Here is a 15,392-nt window from a genome sequence, read left to right as displayed (position 1 = left end):
TATTAAATTTTGTATGGAAAAATAATAAAACATACCCATATTTTTAAAAAAACAAACAGGCATACACATTAATTTCTATCAACCTCCTTTTCGCAGTCAGTTAATTAGCCACTACTGCGATTGTCACTCCACACCGTCACGTCCTGTCACGTAAGCGTGACAAACGAGCGTGACAATTAGTTCTAACCAAGGTTCTAACTTAACTGAAGCTTAAAAATTGAGCTTAAGTAATAAGCTGTGCTGTTTTTAACACGCTTATTAGCTTCACCTGTATGTTTGTATTTAAACAACCTTTAGACTCTATTTTGGCTTCAAACGGACAGAATTCAAACTTTGTACCTACATTTAGGATCGGTGACATTGCAATGCGATCTTTAAGCTTTTTGTTATTTTAAACATCAAGTTTCACTGCGATCCATAATTTAACCTTTTGAACGCCAATGACATCTATAGATGTCATGCGCAATCGTGCCCTGTGCGCCAACGACACCTATACATGCCAAGAAACAGATCATAGATAAATACAAAATAAACATATTAAACCTTTACTTTTACGTGTTTTATTTATACAGTTTATGAACTGAATCCCCAGTTATTACATAATTGTACACAGTAAACAAAATTGCTAAGTAGTTATTCAAATATTTGATGACAAAAAATAACTTAATTAATGGCTAAAAAAGCATGTTCTCTCGCGCCAATGACATGTATACGTGCCTACTAGTGATGTAGTGTAATATTCAAGTAACTTCATTAAAATTTCAGCGAAATTACTCTAATTCGCTTAATTTTTGTAATAACTACAAAAAAAATATATAAGCTTAGTCACTGAGAAAAAAGGTAAATACTACATTCTTTGGTATAATACCATATTGTCTATATTGTGGATATTGTTGATTTGAATATTTTCTTTTTCGCCAATCATGCGCATCCCTAGCACAGTATCGATATGCAATCCCTTCTGCGCCATTGACATGAATAGATGTCGGACTGGTGACGTCGTAAGCGCGTGCCGTGTTGTTAAGTGCGGAAAGTTGTAAAAATATTTTATCGAGTAGGTTTTTTATTTTATCGTCACAAACACAATGTATGCGTTCTAGCATAATATTTATTGTCCATGTAATGATAAAAATTCGCTTAGGTCCAAAATGTATAAATATCTCTAAAAATCTGTAGGTACTTACCTATTTAGCAGTTTTCAAAATTTATTACCTAATAAGTCTAATCAGTGCCTTTGTTAGAATATTCTTATGATACAAATTGTCGCTATGTCATATCAAAATATGGTAATTGACCTAAATAGGTACCTACATATAATTAGTATTTGTAATAACTCTACTTGAGTTATTACAAATACTAAATGATTGGAAAATAAATATGTAGTTTTAATGCAATTCCCTTTATTTAAAGGTAATAGTTGTTTTGATATTTACAAATAAACACTCCACAATAATACCAATAGTTCATATAAACTTAATAAATAAACTCGATAAGTTATAATAATACACAGCTACACATCCCTAATCAGAAGCGAGAGATTATAAAAAAAAGGATGGTTGCCCGCGCCATTGGCATGTATACATGCCAATGGGGCGTAACTGATAGAGAATAGTGCTGTAACTTGCTGCAATTTTATATGTATTTTTGTATCTCAAAAGGTTGATTTTTTTTGTTGATAGTTGCTATAAATGTGGTCTTAAGTTTTTACAGTAGGAGATGAGGTTAAATAAATATTATTTTTGTGTTATAAGCTGTTTATTCAAATATTCAGACGTGAATTATTATGTTTATCGATAACATTTTGGACTCCCTACTGTTTTCAAGGTTATCTCATTGAATTTGTGGCTTGGCGTGGAGGGCACGGCGATGCGTTTTTGCTCTGGCGGTCAAAAGGTTAAAGAATCGATATATCTAGATAAGTTTTATTTATCAAAATGGTCAGGATCAATTATAAATTATAATACAGTATCTTTTCACTAAAATCGATGTATTGAAAGTTTCTAAAAAGTTCGTATGTTTTATTGTTTCAGACATTCATATACTTACTAACCGATGTTTTGTAACAAATGTAACATCCTGTATATAAATGCAATACTGACGAATCTTAATGTAACACCCTGTATATAACAAGTGGCGCCGGTTTGTAAAAATCACTAATTAATAAGATATACCTGTTTTGTTATCAGCGAGTGAAGAATCCACTGCGCGCTCGTGTGGGTACAGTCGCGACGGAAAGTCATACATTTTTATACATTATTTCTTGAGTATTGCACAAACACTTAGAGATAGTTATTCTTTTAAAGTGTAAATGTGCTTACGAATATGTTTTACTTTGCTTTTGCTACTTGGCTCAAATTGCAACTTCTTCTGATGTATTTGTTATGAAAAATAAATGGAGAAATTCGACAGTAAAATATAATCAAAGAGTATAATATGTATATGCTGTCTGTGTCAAATACACTATTCCGGGATAAGAAATAGCCATAATACAACTATGTCTTATTATAGCTACCTACGTACCAAATTTCATTGTAATCGGTTCAGTAGTATTTGTGTGAATGAGTAACAAACATTCATCCATCTTCACAAGCTTTCACATTCATAATGTTATATAGGACTAGATTTCCGCCCGCGGCTTCGCCCGCGTTTTCAAAGGAAAACCCACATAGTTCCCGTTCCCGTGGGATTTCCCGGATAAAAACTATCCTATGTGTTAATCCAAGTTACCCTCTATATGTGTGCTAAATTTCATTGTAATCGGTTCAGTAGTTTTTACGTGAAAGAGTAACAAACATCCATACATCCATACATCCTTACAAACTTTCGCCTTTATAATATATATTAGATATTAGATAAAGAAAAGCACTTCTCCACTCGACTGTACGTGTATCTGGAAGCGCGTAACGCGTTAGTTAGAGCTAATGATGTCCATATACATTATAGTTAGTTGGCCCGTGAAGGTACAGTCGCGAGCAGCTTTTTTATTTCACTGTATCATTAGATTGCCTTGATTTATGTCCTGTGGACGATGACGTGGTTTTTTTAATTGATTTCTTTTATGTGACGAGGTTTGTAGGTTTTTAAGGAGGAAAATATTTTCAGTAGAATGTGTTATTGTAGGTCGAAAATGGCTAAACCAAATTGGGTGTGATTCATCTGTTGAGATGATTTTTAGCTTTAGTTGAAATGGAATCAGTTATCTAGAAAATATATTATCTGATTAGAAATAATGTTTTCAAGTTGGATTGGTTGTTATTAATTAAAATATTGTTTTATTCACATACCTAAAAATAAATACATCTTATTCTTTTCTTTAAAATGTTAATCCTATTTTACAGTACAGGAATTTCCAGGATATTATTTCTTTTTTAAATTCACTATACAGCATTAAAAGGATTTTCTTTCTCGTTGCAATACTGAGTAAACCCGGGGTGCGCTGTATAGCTAATAAGGATAAACATCAATACACAATGCAATGTTGCTAGTCGCATAAAAAGCGCTTTCCATTGTCATTGATTAAAACCATTCTAGCGTAGGGTTGCTACTGCTGAATATTGTATAATCCTTCGTAACTGAAACTGATTCTGAATTAAAAGAATACAACAAATAAAATGAATTGGTAATACAAGTGCATATAATAAACTTAAAAATTGTAAGAGAAGAGAGAAGAAGATTGATTAAGTTATGTATAGGTCTTTAAGTCCATCCTCCGTTGGAAAATAATTTCACATTCAAATACTTGCACGTGTTCATTTCATTACATGCTACAAAAAATTTAATCAGTAGGTACACAATATTAAAATTGTGTTGCCAAGCGAATATAATATTAATTAAAACCTCGTTGACAACCCTGAGTCCTGACCTACATCAGCTGTTTTCAATCACGGAGCCCTCGGGGGACGGGCTTTGTTAAAAATGTTACAAAACAAATCAATTCTAAATTATTGTTATGTACCGCCATTTTGTTCTAGACTTACCTGTACAGTTCTACAGGTACAGGTATTATTGTCCTGGGAATGAGATAGAAAAACTTTTTCATAGTACGGGAGCTGGTTGACATTTTGTATACATATAAGATTTTAGAAGAGATGTTTATTTTTGGAAAGTATTTAAGATATTGTTGAGTGTCGATTGTTTGATATGGCTTATTTACTTATACTCGTAGAATATATGTTAATTTAAAATGTTATATTTCTCATTCTTTTAACCCGACTTCAAAAAAGGTACAGGCTGTATTGTTTTCGTATCAACAATTGCTATATCTTAATATATATATAAATCTCGTGTCACAATGTTTGTCCTCAATGGACTCCTAAACCACTTAACCAATTATAATAAAATTCGCACACCATGTGCAGTTCGATCCAACTTGAGAGATAGGATAGTTTAAACATGTAGGTACCACGGGCGAAGCCGGGGCGGACCGCTAGTAGTTTAATAAATCGCTTAAGATGCAATTTGACATCCAAAAAATATCAGTAGGTGACAAGATTTCATTATGGCTCTAATAAATTGTCAAAAAGACTTACAAGATGCATGGAAAGCTTTTTACTAAAGCTTATTTAACATTACTAAATATAGCCTGCGTTGGTATTAACTTGATGAAGACAAATTGAAGAGGTAGGTGGAACTCTGAAACTGTAATTTATTTAGTCTAGCAGTTTCTGAGTTAAATTAAATGCGCTTATTGGTTACGTTTGTATATTGGAATTTTTTATAAGGAAAGGAGAATGACCAAAAGTGGTCCAAATATCCACCACTAACGAGACCTATGTTGACTTATAGTCCACTAAATATAGAGTAACTTTCAGTTTAGCACAAAAAAAAATAAGCTGTCCGTAAAAAGTTACGACCATATGAAAAATATTAATATTTGTACCCACAACACCGTGTATTCGTCATTCGTCTGCTTGCTTTCTTTACGTACTGTGCGAATTCTTATGTTTAATTCATTGCGACTTTGGCTATCGTTTACTGGACTTTTTCTGATTCTTTACTTGCGAGTTGCGACCTAGGCTATATCACTTCGGACTTTCTGTTTTTGCTGATTGTTTTTTTGTGATAATGCAAGTGGAAAGAAGAAACTGTGTTTGTTGCAATCATTCATTGTTACGAAGAAGGAATTATCAGTTAATTGAACAGTTTCTGGATAACTACCCGGGAACCGCTAAGCATATTCAAGAACTTTTGGCTGAACTTCCAGCTGCGAATCTAGACAATATTATTGTTGATGATGGTTGAGATATATAATGTTAATTTTTAATCATGTGTTTTAATTAGACACGAATAAAACTATTATGTTGCTAAGCATTCTTGCGTTTTATTTCTTCCGGGCCTTTGAACAAAGTCTATTTCAGCGAGAACCTAACATGGGACACCAAGCGTTATGACACGACATGTGTAGATTAGTTCAAAATGTCCAATGGACAGAATGATTTTTACGATATTTTTCGCATAAAAAGGTAAAAAAATATGACTTTTCAGTCAGTCATAACTTTTTACCGACAGCATATTTTTGATTGCGGTCTGGTTATAATGAATCAGTATTTAGTAGACTTTTTTTATTACATAGGTCTCGTTAGTGGTGGACATTTGGACCAAGCTCCATACATTTTTGGTCATTCTCCTTTCTGTAGTCATTTGTGGGACAAGACAAGTTCTTTGAAAACATAATTATCTTATAAGAAAAATAGTTTTTCACTCTTTATTCTGTGTTTAAATAGTATAGAACCAGTTTATCGTGATTTAAAAATAAAAAGGCTTCTAGAAGATTACTAATTGAATAAAATTTTTAATTTGAACTGAGTTTGAAATAGAAAAATATACAGAACTAGCTTCCGCTCACGACTTTGTACGTGCATCCCCGTTTTTCCCCGTTCCCGCAAGAATTTCGGGAAATCCTTTCTTAGCGGAAGCCTACGTCCTAATATCTACCTGCATGCCAAATTTCAGCCCGATACGTCCAGTGGCTTGGGCTGTGCGTTGATAGATCAGTCACCTATGAGTTTTATATATATATATATAGATTTGAAATAGAAAAAATAAATTCCCCGATCTTTATTTCAATGACGGAGTGACAACCACTGCAACTACAACAGTTTTAAGTCTCCCTTTTGGAAGTCGGTGTAGAATCAAATCTAGGCCAAATATGTCGAATGACATTGATGTCACATTGACATATTTTTGTATCTGTGCCACGTTCGCTTTTGTTTCGAGTGAGCTTTCTGTGAAGATGTTAAGGGTTTTATTTCTAGACTTCTGTTTTTAGATACCTTCATCTTCAAACGAAAAAAAGGGATGAATTGTGAAGATTTGTTTGGACGACTAACTTAAAATTACTTTTATGATATGTACAGCACTAGTCTGATGTCTATTCTTATTTCTTATATATAAAAATGAATCGCAAAATGTGTTGGTAAGCGCATAACTCGAGAACGGCTGAACCGATTTCGATAATTCTTTTTTTATTATATTCCTTGAAGTACGAGGATGGTTCTTATGTAGAGAAAACGTAAACATGTACCACGGGCGAAGCCGGAGCGGACCGCTAGTATACTTATATATTTTACTGTATTATATAATTTACTGTATATAAGGTGCCTGTAACTATTTAGTAATTTGTGGTGCTATTTACTACCATAGAAAAATCATTATGGTTAAAATCATTTAGTACTTTTTCTTATAAGAACTAACTGAAGGAGATTGGAATAAGTGATGTTTGTAAATTTAGATTTGATTCTATATAATGAACAACAAACGCGAAGCCTTTTAATTTGAAAAGCTTTAGTTTCTAAAGATTAGTAATGGTTAGGGAGCCAGGTGCAAATTTGGTTAACTATTTCCTCTCAAGAGATAATTCGTCAGACGCATGAGACTATAGTATTATAAAGCCTCGTGAACGTCAGCTGGCGCTCGGTTGGGGGGGTGAGCGGTTGTAGCCTCCCACGCACATAGGAAAAAAAATACATTCATTCATTCATTTCCTCTCAGCTAAAAATTTGTCAAATTGTAGCTAACCCAATATCTCAACGAAAAAAAACAGTCAGCTGGTTACAACATGGTGTATTATACGTCAGCTGGTGTCTCGAACATGAAAGTTAAATTTAAAGAAAAATTTATTTTCCGTTATTTCCTCTCCAACAAAAATTTACCTGATGATAGCTTATATGTAACTGTGGATAAATATATATGTCAGCTGGCTGTATCTTGGTGGAAAAACCGTCAGCTGATACGGGAGGCTACAACCGCTCTTCCCCCCAACCGAGCTCCAGCTGACGTTCACGAGGCTTCATAATACTATACTTTGATGCATTTTACTAATTACCGCTTGAGAGGAACTTGGTCATAAAATCTGCTGCTGGCTCCCGGACCATAATAAAAAAGTACCCTCCATTCTGTAGAACCTCAATTCACAAATACCCACAAAAGATAAACCTTTTGAGATCTAATCAAATTAAACCAATATCAAGGGGGGCTTTGAAATTCATTATCAGATTCTCGAGGATTTTACCTCAAGAGCTCTTGGACTTAGGGTTGCCACTTGCGAGTACTTAGAATAAAAATAATCGAGTTTTTTTATAGACTGTGTTTTATAATAGTTCAATTAACTATATTTACTACGACCGGGTTGAAGTCGTTATCGTCAGGTGTGTTCAGCCTGTCGTGTTGATCATTTTCTATACAATTAATCTTATATATAAAAATGAATCGCAAAATGTGTTGGTAAGCGCATAACTCGAGAACGGCTGAACCGATTTCGATAATTCTTTTTCTATACAAATATTATAAAGAGGAAAGGTTTGATTTTTTGTTTGTTTGTTTGTTTGTATGAATTGAATAGGCTCCGAAACTACTTGGCAGATTTGAAAAATTCTTTCACTGTTGGAAAGCTACATCATTTCTGAGTGACATAGGCTAGGTTTTATCCCGGAAATCCCACGGGAACGGGAACTATGCGGGTTTTTTTTTGAAAACGCGGGCGAAGCCGCAGGCGGAAAGCTAGTTTATTATATTCCTTGAAGTACGAGGATGGTTCTTATGTAGAGAAAACGTAAATATGTACCACGGGCGAAGCCGGGGCGGACCGCTAGTTCTCAAATAATTTTTTCTTGATGAGTATTTCAAATAATAAAGTGTTCTTTTTACTGCAAGTTGCCAAAATTAAATGTAACAACTAATATATGTCGAAATCCTTCACTGTTTATAATGTAGAATAATTTATATACTAAAACCTTCCTCCAGAACAACTCTATCTATTAAAAAACCGCATCAAAGTAGCGTGCGTAGTTTTAAATATTTAAGCACACATAGGCATATAGGGACAAAGAACGTGACTTTGTTTTATACTATGTTACTATTTGTTACTCTTCTACGCAAAATAGCTGAACGGATCTCGATAAAATTTAGCACAACGACAGATTACAGTCTGGATTAGCATAAATCGCATCACATTTTTTCAAATGCTTATAAGGTCCATTTTAGAATACAACAGTTGAATAGTATACCGGACAATAGAACGGACGATTGCATCGATGTAAGCGATAATGGACTCTATTGTCCAAATGGCTTTTGACCCGGTTGCTCCTTGGTTAGAGACCTTTCTAGGAATTACAATAGTATGAGTTCCTTGCTAATGGAAAATATTGAAGATTTTTATTTATTTCTTTGACAGTATGATTAGAAATATTTTTACTATATTTGAACATGTTATATATATATATAATACTGCTCCAATAAATAACTGATTATGTATACTTGATGATTTTTAATGTGTCTGTTGTAATAAGTAATAGACGGATAGAATTTCGCATTTTTATTTTAAGTATGATTCGACAACCCTATCTGTTTTGATAGTTTTAAGCGAACAAACAAATTTTACAATTATTTTTGTTGTTAAATAATTAATTAATTATTTCATATTTTGTTTGTAAACTTGTTAAAAAGATCTCTGATTATATTATTATAATGAATAAAGGCTTGTGGAAGCTTTTCATTTACGGCACTGTGTAATTGAAATAATTATTTTTATTTTAACTTTTTAATTGTATTTGTATTGTGGAAATAATTATTGTTTACTTGTAATTAATAAAATATTTTGATTACATTATTGAGTTAAAACTTTGGCATGGGTTTTTATTAATCGACTTCAAAAAAGAGCGGGGTTCTCAAAGTACTACATATTTTTGTACGACTGTATTTTTTTTGCTTTGTCACCACAGTACTTTTTACTGGGTGAACCGATTTTGATAATTATTTTTTTATTTGAAAGCTGGTGCCTAGCATGTGGTTCCATTTAAATTTGGTTTAATTCTGACAATTTTATCAGCTTATATTTGGTTCAAAAATCAAACTTTAGAATATACATATATTTTTGTCCGCGCATGAAACCGCGGGGCACAGCTACTATAAAATTACACGCTCCAAATATCATACGCAATGAACCAAAGCACAATCTATCATTTGTCGATTAAAGATCAATTGCATCGCTCTTGGTTGAGCGAACAATGGGATATAATATGGGATACATAGTATGGGATAATTGGGATTGATGGGTTTCGATGGGGTCGGGTCAAATTTGTATGTTTGTTCGTTTAGATGTGGAAGTGATCTCTGTACGTCTACACTAATATTATAAAGAGGAAAACTTTGTTTGTTTGTTTGTTTGTTTGTTTGATTGTAATGAATAGGCTCATAAACTACTGGACCGATTTTAAAAATTCTTTCACCATTCGAAAGCTACATTATCCACGAGTAACATAGGCTAGGTTTTATCCCGGAAATCCCACGGGAACGGGAACTATGCGGGTTTTTCTTTGAAAACGCGGGCGAAGCCGCAGGCGGAAAGCTAGTATATTATAAAAGTGTAGTTTGTTTGGTGGAATGCTCTTATCTCATTTTAGGGTTCTGTATGTGTAAGCGGGATACTGTTACTGAGAATTCGTTGATACATGAAAATAATTAAAAAAATATCTTATACAAAACCCTTATTGTATGATCGACTCGCACTTAACTATTTTTTTCATTTTTATGGGTAGTTTATTTGAAAAAGTTTCAAAAATATTCCTTTTCATTGCAGATGAAGTTGCGTGGTTAAACTAGTAGCAAACAAATAAAATATGTTATCTACTATTACCTGCTTCTAAAATACCGGATGCGGGCGGATCCGTGGTTTTAATATGTATTTATGGACATTTTGATTGTAGTACGGGTGATGTGTAAATATTGTGACAGATAATAAACTCGTACGGGTTATTTTGAGGTATTGGGGTTGATTTTTCAATCAACTATGTTTTGAAATGGTAATAAAAAATCTGGACAGAATTGAAGTAAATTGATTTTTATGAAGTGAAACTTCTTAGTGGCCGTTCCCAATATTCAAACTACGGTTATATATAGACAGCTATCTCCGATAGCTAGTAAGGTTCTATCTATCGTAAGATAGATTCGATATTGGGAACGGCCATTACTGGCTGACAGCTGTCAAAACGTTATTGGGACGCTCAAATAGACAAATTCAAAGAGAAAAATATACCTCTAGTAAGCAGTTAGTCCTCCAGACGATAGATAGCGATCAGAGATAGGTTAGCTTATCGCTAGTAAGCTTATTGGGACGCCAAAACAAAAGATAGATTTTGTATCTTTAGTAGGGTCAAACCGAAGATAGATACGATATTGGGAATGGCCATTAGGCTCGTTGAGAGTAAAATTTCAAGGTCGCGTTATGGCGGTATTGCCATGACATGACTCAGGCGACGATTTTGGTATCTTTGAATCTTGACCAAGAAGTTTCACTTCTGACACGTGTGCTCGGAACACACGCTCTTTTTTATTTATTAATCAAACATTGGATAATAGGTTCAGAATCTCTAAAATACCTATCTTAAAATATGAACTATTTTCTGTAGATCTTCCATCATTTATAGCCATCTATGTTCTTACACAACATCTTGACGATAAATAAGATTGAAGAAAATTAACTTTTAACTTTGAAACTTTTGTTGTGAAAAACAAAAGCTTTAAAAACAAATTAAACATAAGCTTGAAAGGGAAAGTTTAGAGGTCGACCGTTGTAATTTTATAGGAGCTTATTTTTTTTCGTTATAAAGTTTACAAAACACGAACAATATTTAGAAATATCAAAAACTGTCGCGTAATATACTCTGGAAATAAGTTAATTTGCTAACAGCACTAATAAAATTTTATAATAAAACCAAAAAGAAAATATAGCTGGTTATTTATATTTGATATTAATCCAACGAATATTATAAATGCGAGTTTGTGAGGATTCACGCAAATACTATCTACTGAACCGATTATAATGAAATTTGGTATGTAGGTACCTGATATATAAGACCAAAGCAACGGAAATCCCACAAGAACGGGAACTCTTTGGGTTTTTCTCTGAAAACACGAGCGAAGCCGCGGGCGGAAATTTAGTAAATAAAAGTCTTATTTAAATTTAGCAAATGAAACACGATTACAGTCTGAATAATATAACTTGATTTCCGCCCGCGGCTTCGCCCGCGTTTTCAAAGGAAAACCCGCATAGATCCCATTCCTGTGGGATTTCCGGGATAAAACCTATCCTATGTATTAATCCAAGTTATATATATATGTGTGCTAATTTTCATTGTAATCGGTTCAGTAGTTTATGCGTGAAAACCATATATACATAATTACAAACCTTTCCTCTTTATAATACTTATTAGTATAGATGTTTTTTCTAGATACCAAAGACTGAAAACAGATATTAATATTCTACAAAGCTGTCCTTAATTATTAACGTCACTTCAATATAATCAGTAGATGCTAAGTACTGACCTAGTTATTGCGTCTGGGTTTTGCTGTGCAGTTTAGATTAATGTAGCATATTCAATAATGACGTCTTGTATCTATTATCTTGTCAAATGTCTGTTATAATGTTGTATGCGCTAATAAACTTTGGAATGTGTGTGTTTTATTTGAAACGAGCGGTCCGCCCCGGCTTCGCTCGTGGTACATGTTTATGTTTTCTCTTAATAAGGTAATATTCCAAAGAATTAGAATTAACGAAATCGGTTCAGCTGTTTTTGAGATTTTCGCTTAGCAACACATTTGGTGATTATTTTTTATTATATACATATATAGTTTCTTGATGTGATAGGATTACTTTTGAGGTATAAATGAATAAGCGTTTATTTGCTTTGAGTTAATAAAATTAAAGCCAAGAATAAAATGTTAAAAGCAACCTTAGAATTTCTTGCAAGTTTGTTCTTCTCTATACGTAGAAAGAGCTTTCCGAACCGGTGGTCAATTTATATGTATTATGACGATTTCAGGACAGTTCTAAAGTATGAAGTAATTACTTGAATAAATAAATTATTAAATTTTAGTTGTAAGTTACATAGTAATCTGTCGTTTTAGTACGTCATGATCAACGATTTAGTAATGTAGTAAATTCTATGTATTATGACCATTCATAAACGCATCAAAAAGTACCTAATCTTCTTGTCTTCTTGATTATTCAATGTTCGAGTTTAAGTACGTCATGGTGTACATAGTTTGGCAACGGTCTGTACGGTCAGTAAGAGAATTGTTAAGTTGATCTAGACAGAATAGGTAGTAAATAATAAGAGCAACGATCTGTGTTCAACAAAACATTAATTATTTAGGTAAGGAGATGACTTGACATGGATTTTGAACTAGATTATAGAATTTTGATGTATGTGTGTATGTAATAATTATTATTTATTACTTTCGTAAATTGTGATGAGTTGTTTTAAATATTGTCTTTGTGCTTTTGATAATGGTTTTTTTAAGTGTCTGTCATCAATTATAATTTTTCCTATGATATGTACGCACGTTTTACCTTCTCTGCCTCGTGACCTGGTTACAGGAAGAGATTTGTTAAAAGTTATTTCTTTATAATCAGTACTCCGGTAACGAAATACAACAACAAGTAACTAATAATATAAATAAATATTGTGCTTTATGATTAAGTGAAGGTTAGCCTATTTACGAAAACATAACTTTACACTTCTAATACTTTTGCATGTTAAAAACAAATAAGAGCATATCACTACTTTAAAGACACGCAAACCAGCAGCATCCAGTATAGTTAGATTTGTGTCACTGCTAAACAGTTGACTTGTGTATGCATGGAATATATAAGTGAGGAGTTAATATCAGTGGCCTCATCCGACTCGAGGGACCAAAGTTTAGATCGATCTGTGTTCAGGGAAATTCAAACTTATGGCCATTGGATTAAGGTCGAAATTATGTATGAGTAATGTGAAGTTGGCGGTACCGAAATATTGTTCGACTTTTAATATGCATATGTTTTGTGGTGTGAATGAGCGCTTCTGGATGGTCTCGTTTTTATAGGAAAAATTGTTTCCAAATAAAAATTACTTTGTTTTACATCCCTCTACAATTCGCGCTAATTTGTGAGTGGGTGGATAGAAGGATACTTGTGATGGAATACGTTAAATTAATCTTTATCTATTATGTATTTGAATTTCGATTTATCAATTTATTCGATACATATTTTAAATTAAGTCATAAGTTATCGAGTGCTTGCCACTTAACTTTATCTCTTGAATCGATGTATTTAGAATGTGTATAATTATGTTTTCAATTATTCAAGACAAGAAAAGAGACTTTATAAAACATAATTCATAAGAGCTGAAAGCTGTGTTCTTTTTATTATATACGATATACGAATAAATACATCTTCTACAATTAAACACAATATAATATTCTTCCAGGCGGCGACAAAGACAGCATGTTCAAGCTAACATCAGAGCCGCTAGACGGCGTGGTCGGTGAGGGCGAGCGGTGGGTGCTGGCGTGCGCTGCGCCCGCGCAAGCACGGCTAGCGTGGCGGCACAGTACTGCTGCTGCTCCCACGCGTGATCATACTATATCGCACACTGATAGCCTCAGGTATGACACCGATATTTGAAGGAAAGATAGTGTATAAAATACGAACATTATCAGTAGATGCTAAGTACTGACCTAATTATTGCATCTGGGTTTTGCTGTGCAAAAAAAATTTAGCATATTCAATAATCTTGTCAAATATCCGTTAGAATGGTGTATGCGCTAATAAACTTAGGAATGTGTGTGTTGTTTTATTTGAAAGATAGTTTATTAATCCACACAGGACAATAAAAAAGAGCGTGTGGTCGAGCACACGTGTCAGAAGTTAAACTTCTTTGGCAAGATTCAAAACCGTCGCCTTACTCTATGATGTGACGGTATTGTTATATTGGTCTCAACGCGCTTAAAGAAAACATGCAATGCTGTTTGGATAGCACGTCTGTCAATGGATAGCGTGGTTCTCGAGTTTTGTAAAAATGTGTTAAGTTTTGCACACCGCAAGCTAAGCCGTGGGTGGAAAGCTAGTCTATGATCACTTCAAGATTAGGCTGTGCTTTTTTCCTAGCGTGTAAGGTTTTTTGAGTTTAAATATAGTAAGTTGGGGTAAAATATGCGTCTATCTCGATTATTTCAGGAAACAACTGTCAAACGGGTCGCTGGTAATCGAAAGTATGACAGCAGCTTTAGCTGGACAGTACCAATGTGTGGCGACGGTGGAGGGGGTCGGCACTGTGGTGTCGAGAGTGGCGACGCTGTTTCTAGCTGGTAAGGCAAAGTTGTTATAGGAAACGTGGTAGAAGAAGTAAAAATGTTTAGGATATACAATTATACACGTTTGTGTGGATCAATTGTATTGTTGTTTGGAGTACCTAGCTATTGGAAATTGAAATTCCTATTTTTTGATTGAAATAAATTTCAACTACATATATGTATTACGAGTACATGCATGTCTATGTTTTTGTCTTGGATTTTATTTTTTTTATTACTTGCTTCTAAAGTTATTTTTTTTTGGAAATTTCATTCAGATGTTATCTTTGTAACTTTGTAGCTACTAGAAGCGACTCGCTTGTCATTTAATTACTTTTATATTGTTTTTTTTTTTAAGAAAATTTGTGCAATTTCGCAACAGAAATACCCGAGCTCCTCGAGGGCCCGCGTGTAGTATCCACTGTACTCGGTGCTAGCGCGTTACTCCCGTGCGGGCTCAAGCTGGCCCCGCGCGTGGCCGTGCGGGTGCTGCCCGCCCCCGCTAGTGCAGCACCTCCTGAGCGACGTGTGTATGGGGCTGCGAGATTGTATGCACAGCCGCCGGTGTTGAAGCTCAATGTAAGTGTAGTGTAGTAAGTAGTGACCGTGCGGGCTCAAGCTGGCCCAGCGCGTGGCCGTGCGGGAGCGGCTTATACGAAATTTTACAAATAATTCTAATTATATGACTATAAATACGTAATTGTTGAAGCGTTTCATGCATTCCATTTTACTTTCACTTGTATCACTTACACTTTTTAGTCGAGAATTTTTATTTTTTAAATACA

At 34.0% G+C, this 15,392-nt stretch overlaps 1 protein-coding gene across 1 annotated transcript in view; it reads left to right on the top strand.

Annotated features, from left to right (window-relative positions):
* fra (neogenin protein frazzled) overlaps window positions 1-15,392 on the top strand; it is a 92,887-nt gene that overhangs the window by 53,737 nt on the left and 23,758 nt on the right. Inside the window, exons 2-4 of the mRNA XM_089712401.1 lie at window positions 13,746-13,923; window positions 14,495-14,625; window positions 14,990-15,186. Of these exons, the coding sequence (XP_089568527.1) occupies window positions 13,746-13,923; window positions 14,495-14,625; window positions 14,990-15,186 (506 nt within the window). The remainder of the gene's footprint in view (window positions 1-13,745; window positions 13,924-14,494; window positions 14,626-14,989; window positions 15,187-15,392) is intronic.

Source organism: Colias philodice, chromosome 28, assembly GCF_061535455.1.
Source record: "Colias philodice isolate Cphi_HAF_F1 chromosome 28, ilColPhil1 Martin Lab GWU primary, whole genome shotgun sequence".
Lineage (NCBI taxonomy): Eukaryota > Metazoa > Arthropoda > Insecta > Lepidoptera > Pieridae > Colias > Colias philodice.
This window is presented reverse-complemented; position numbering and strand designations above follow the sequence as displayed.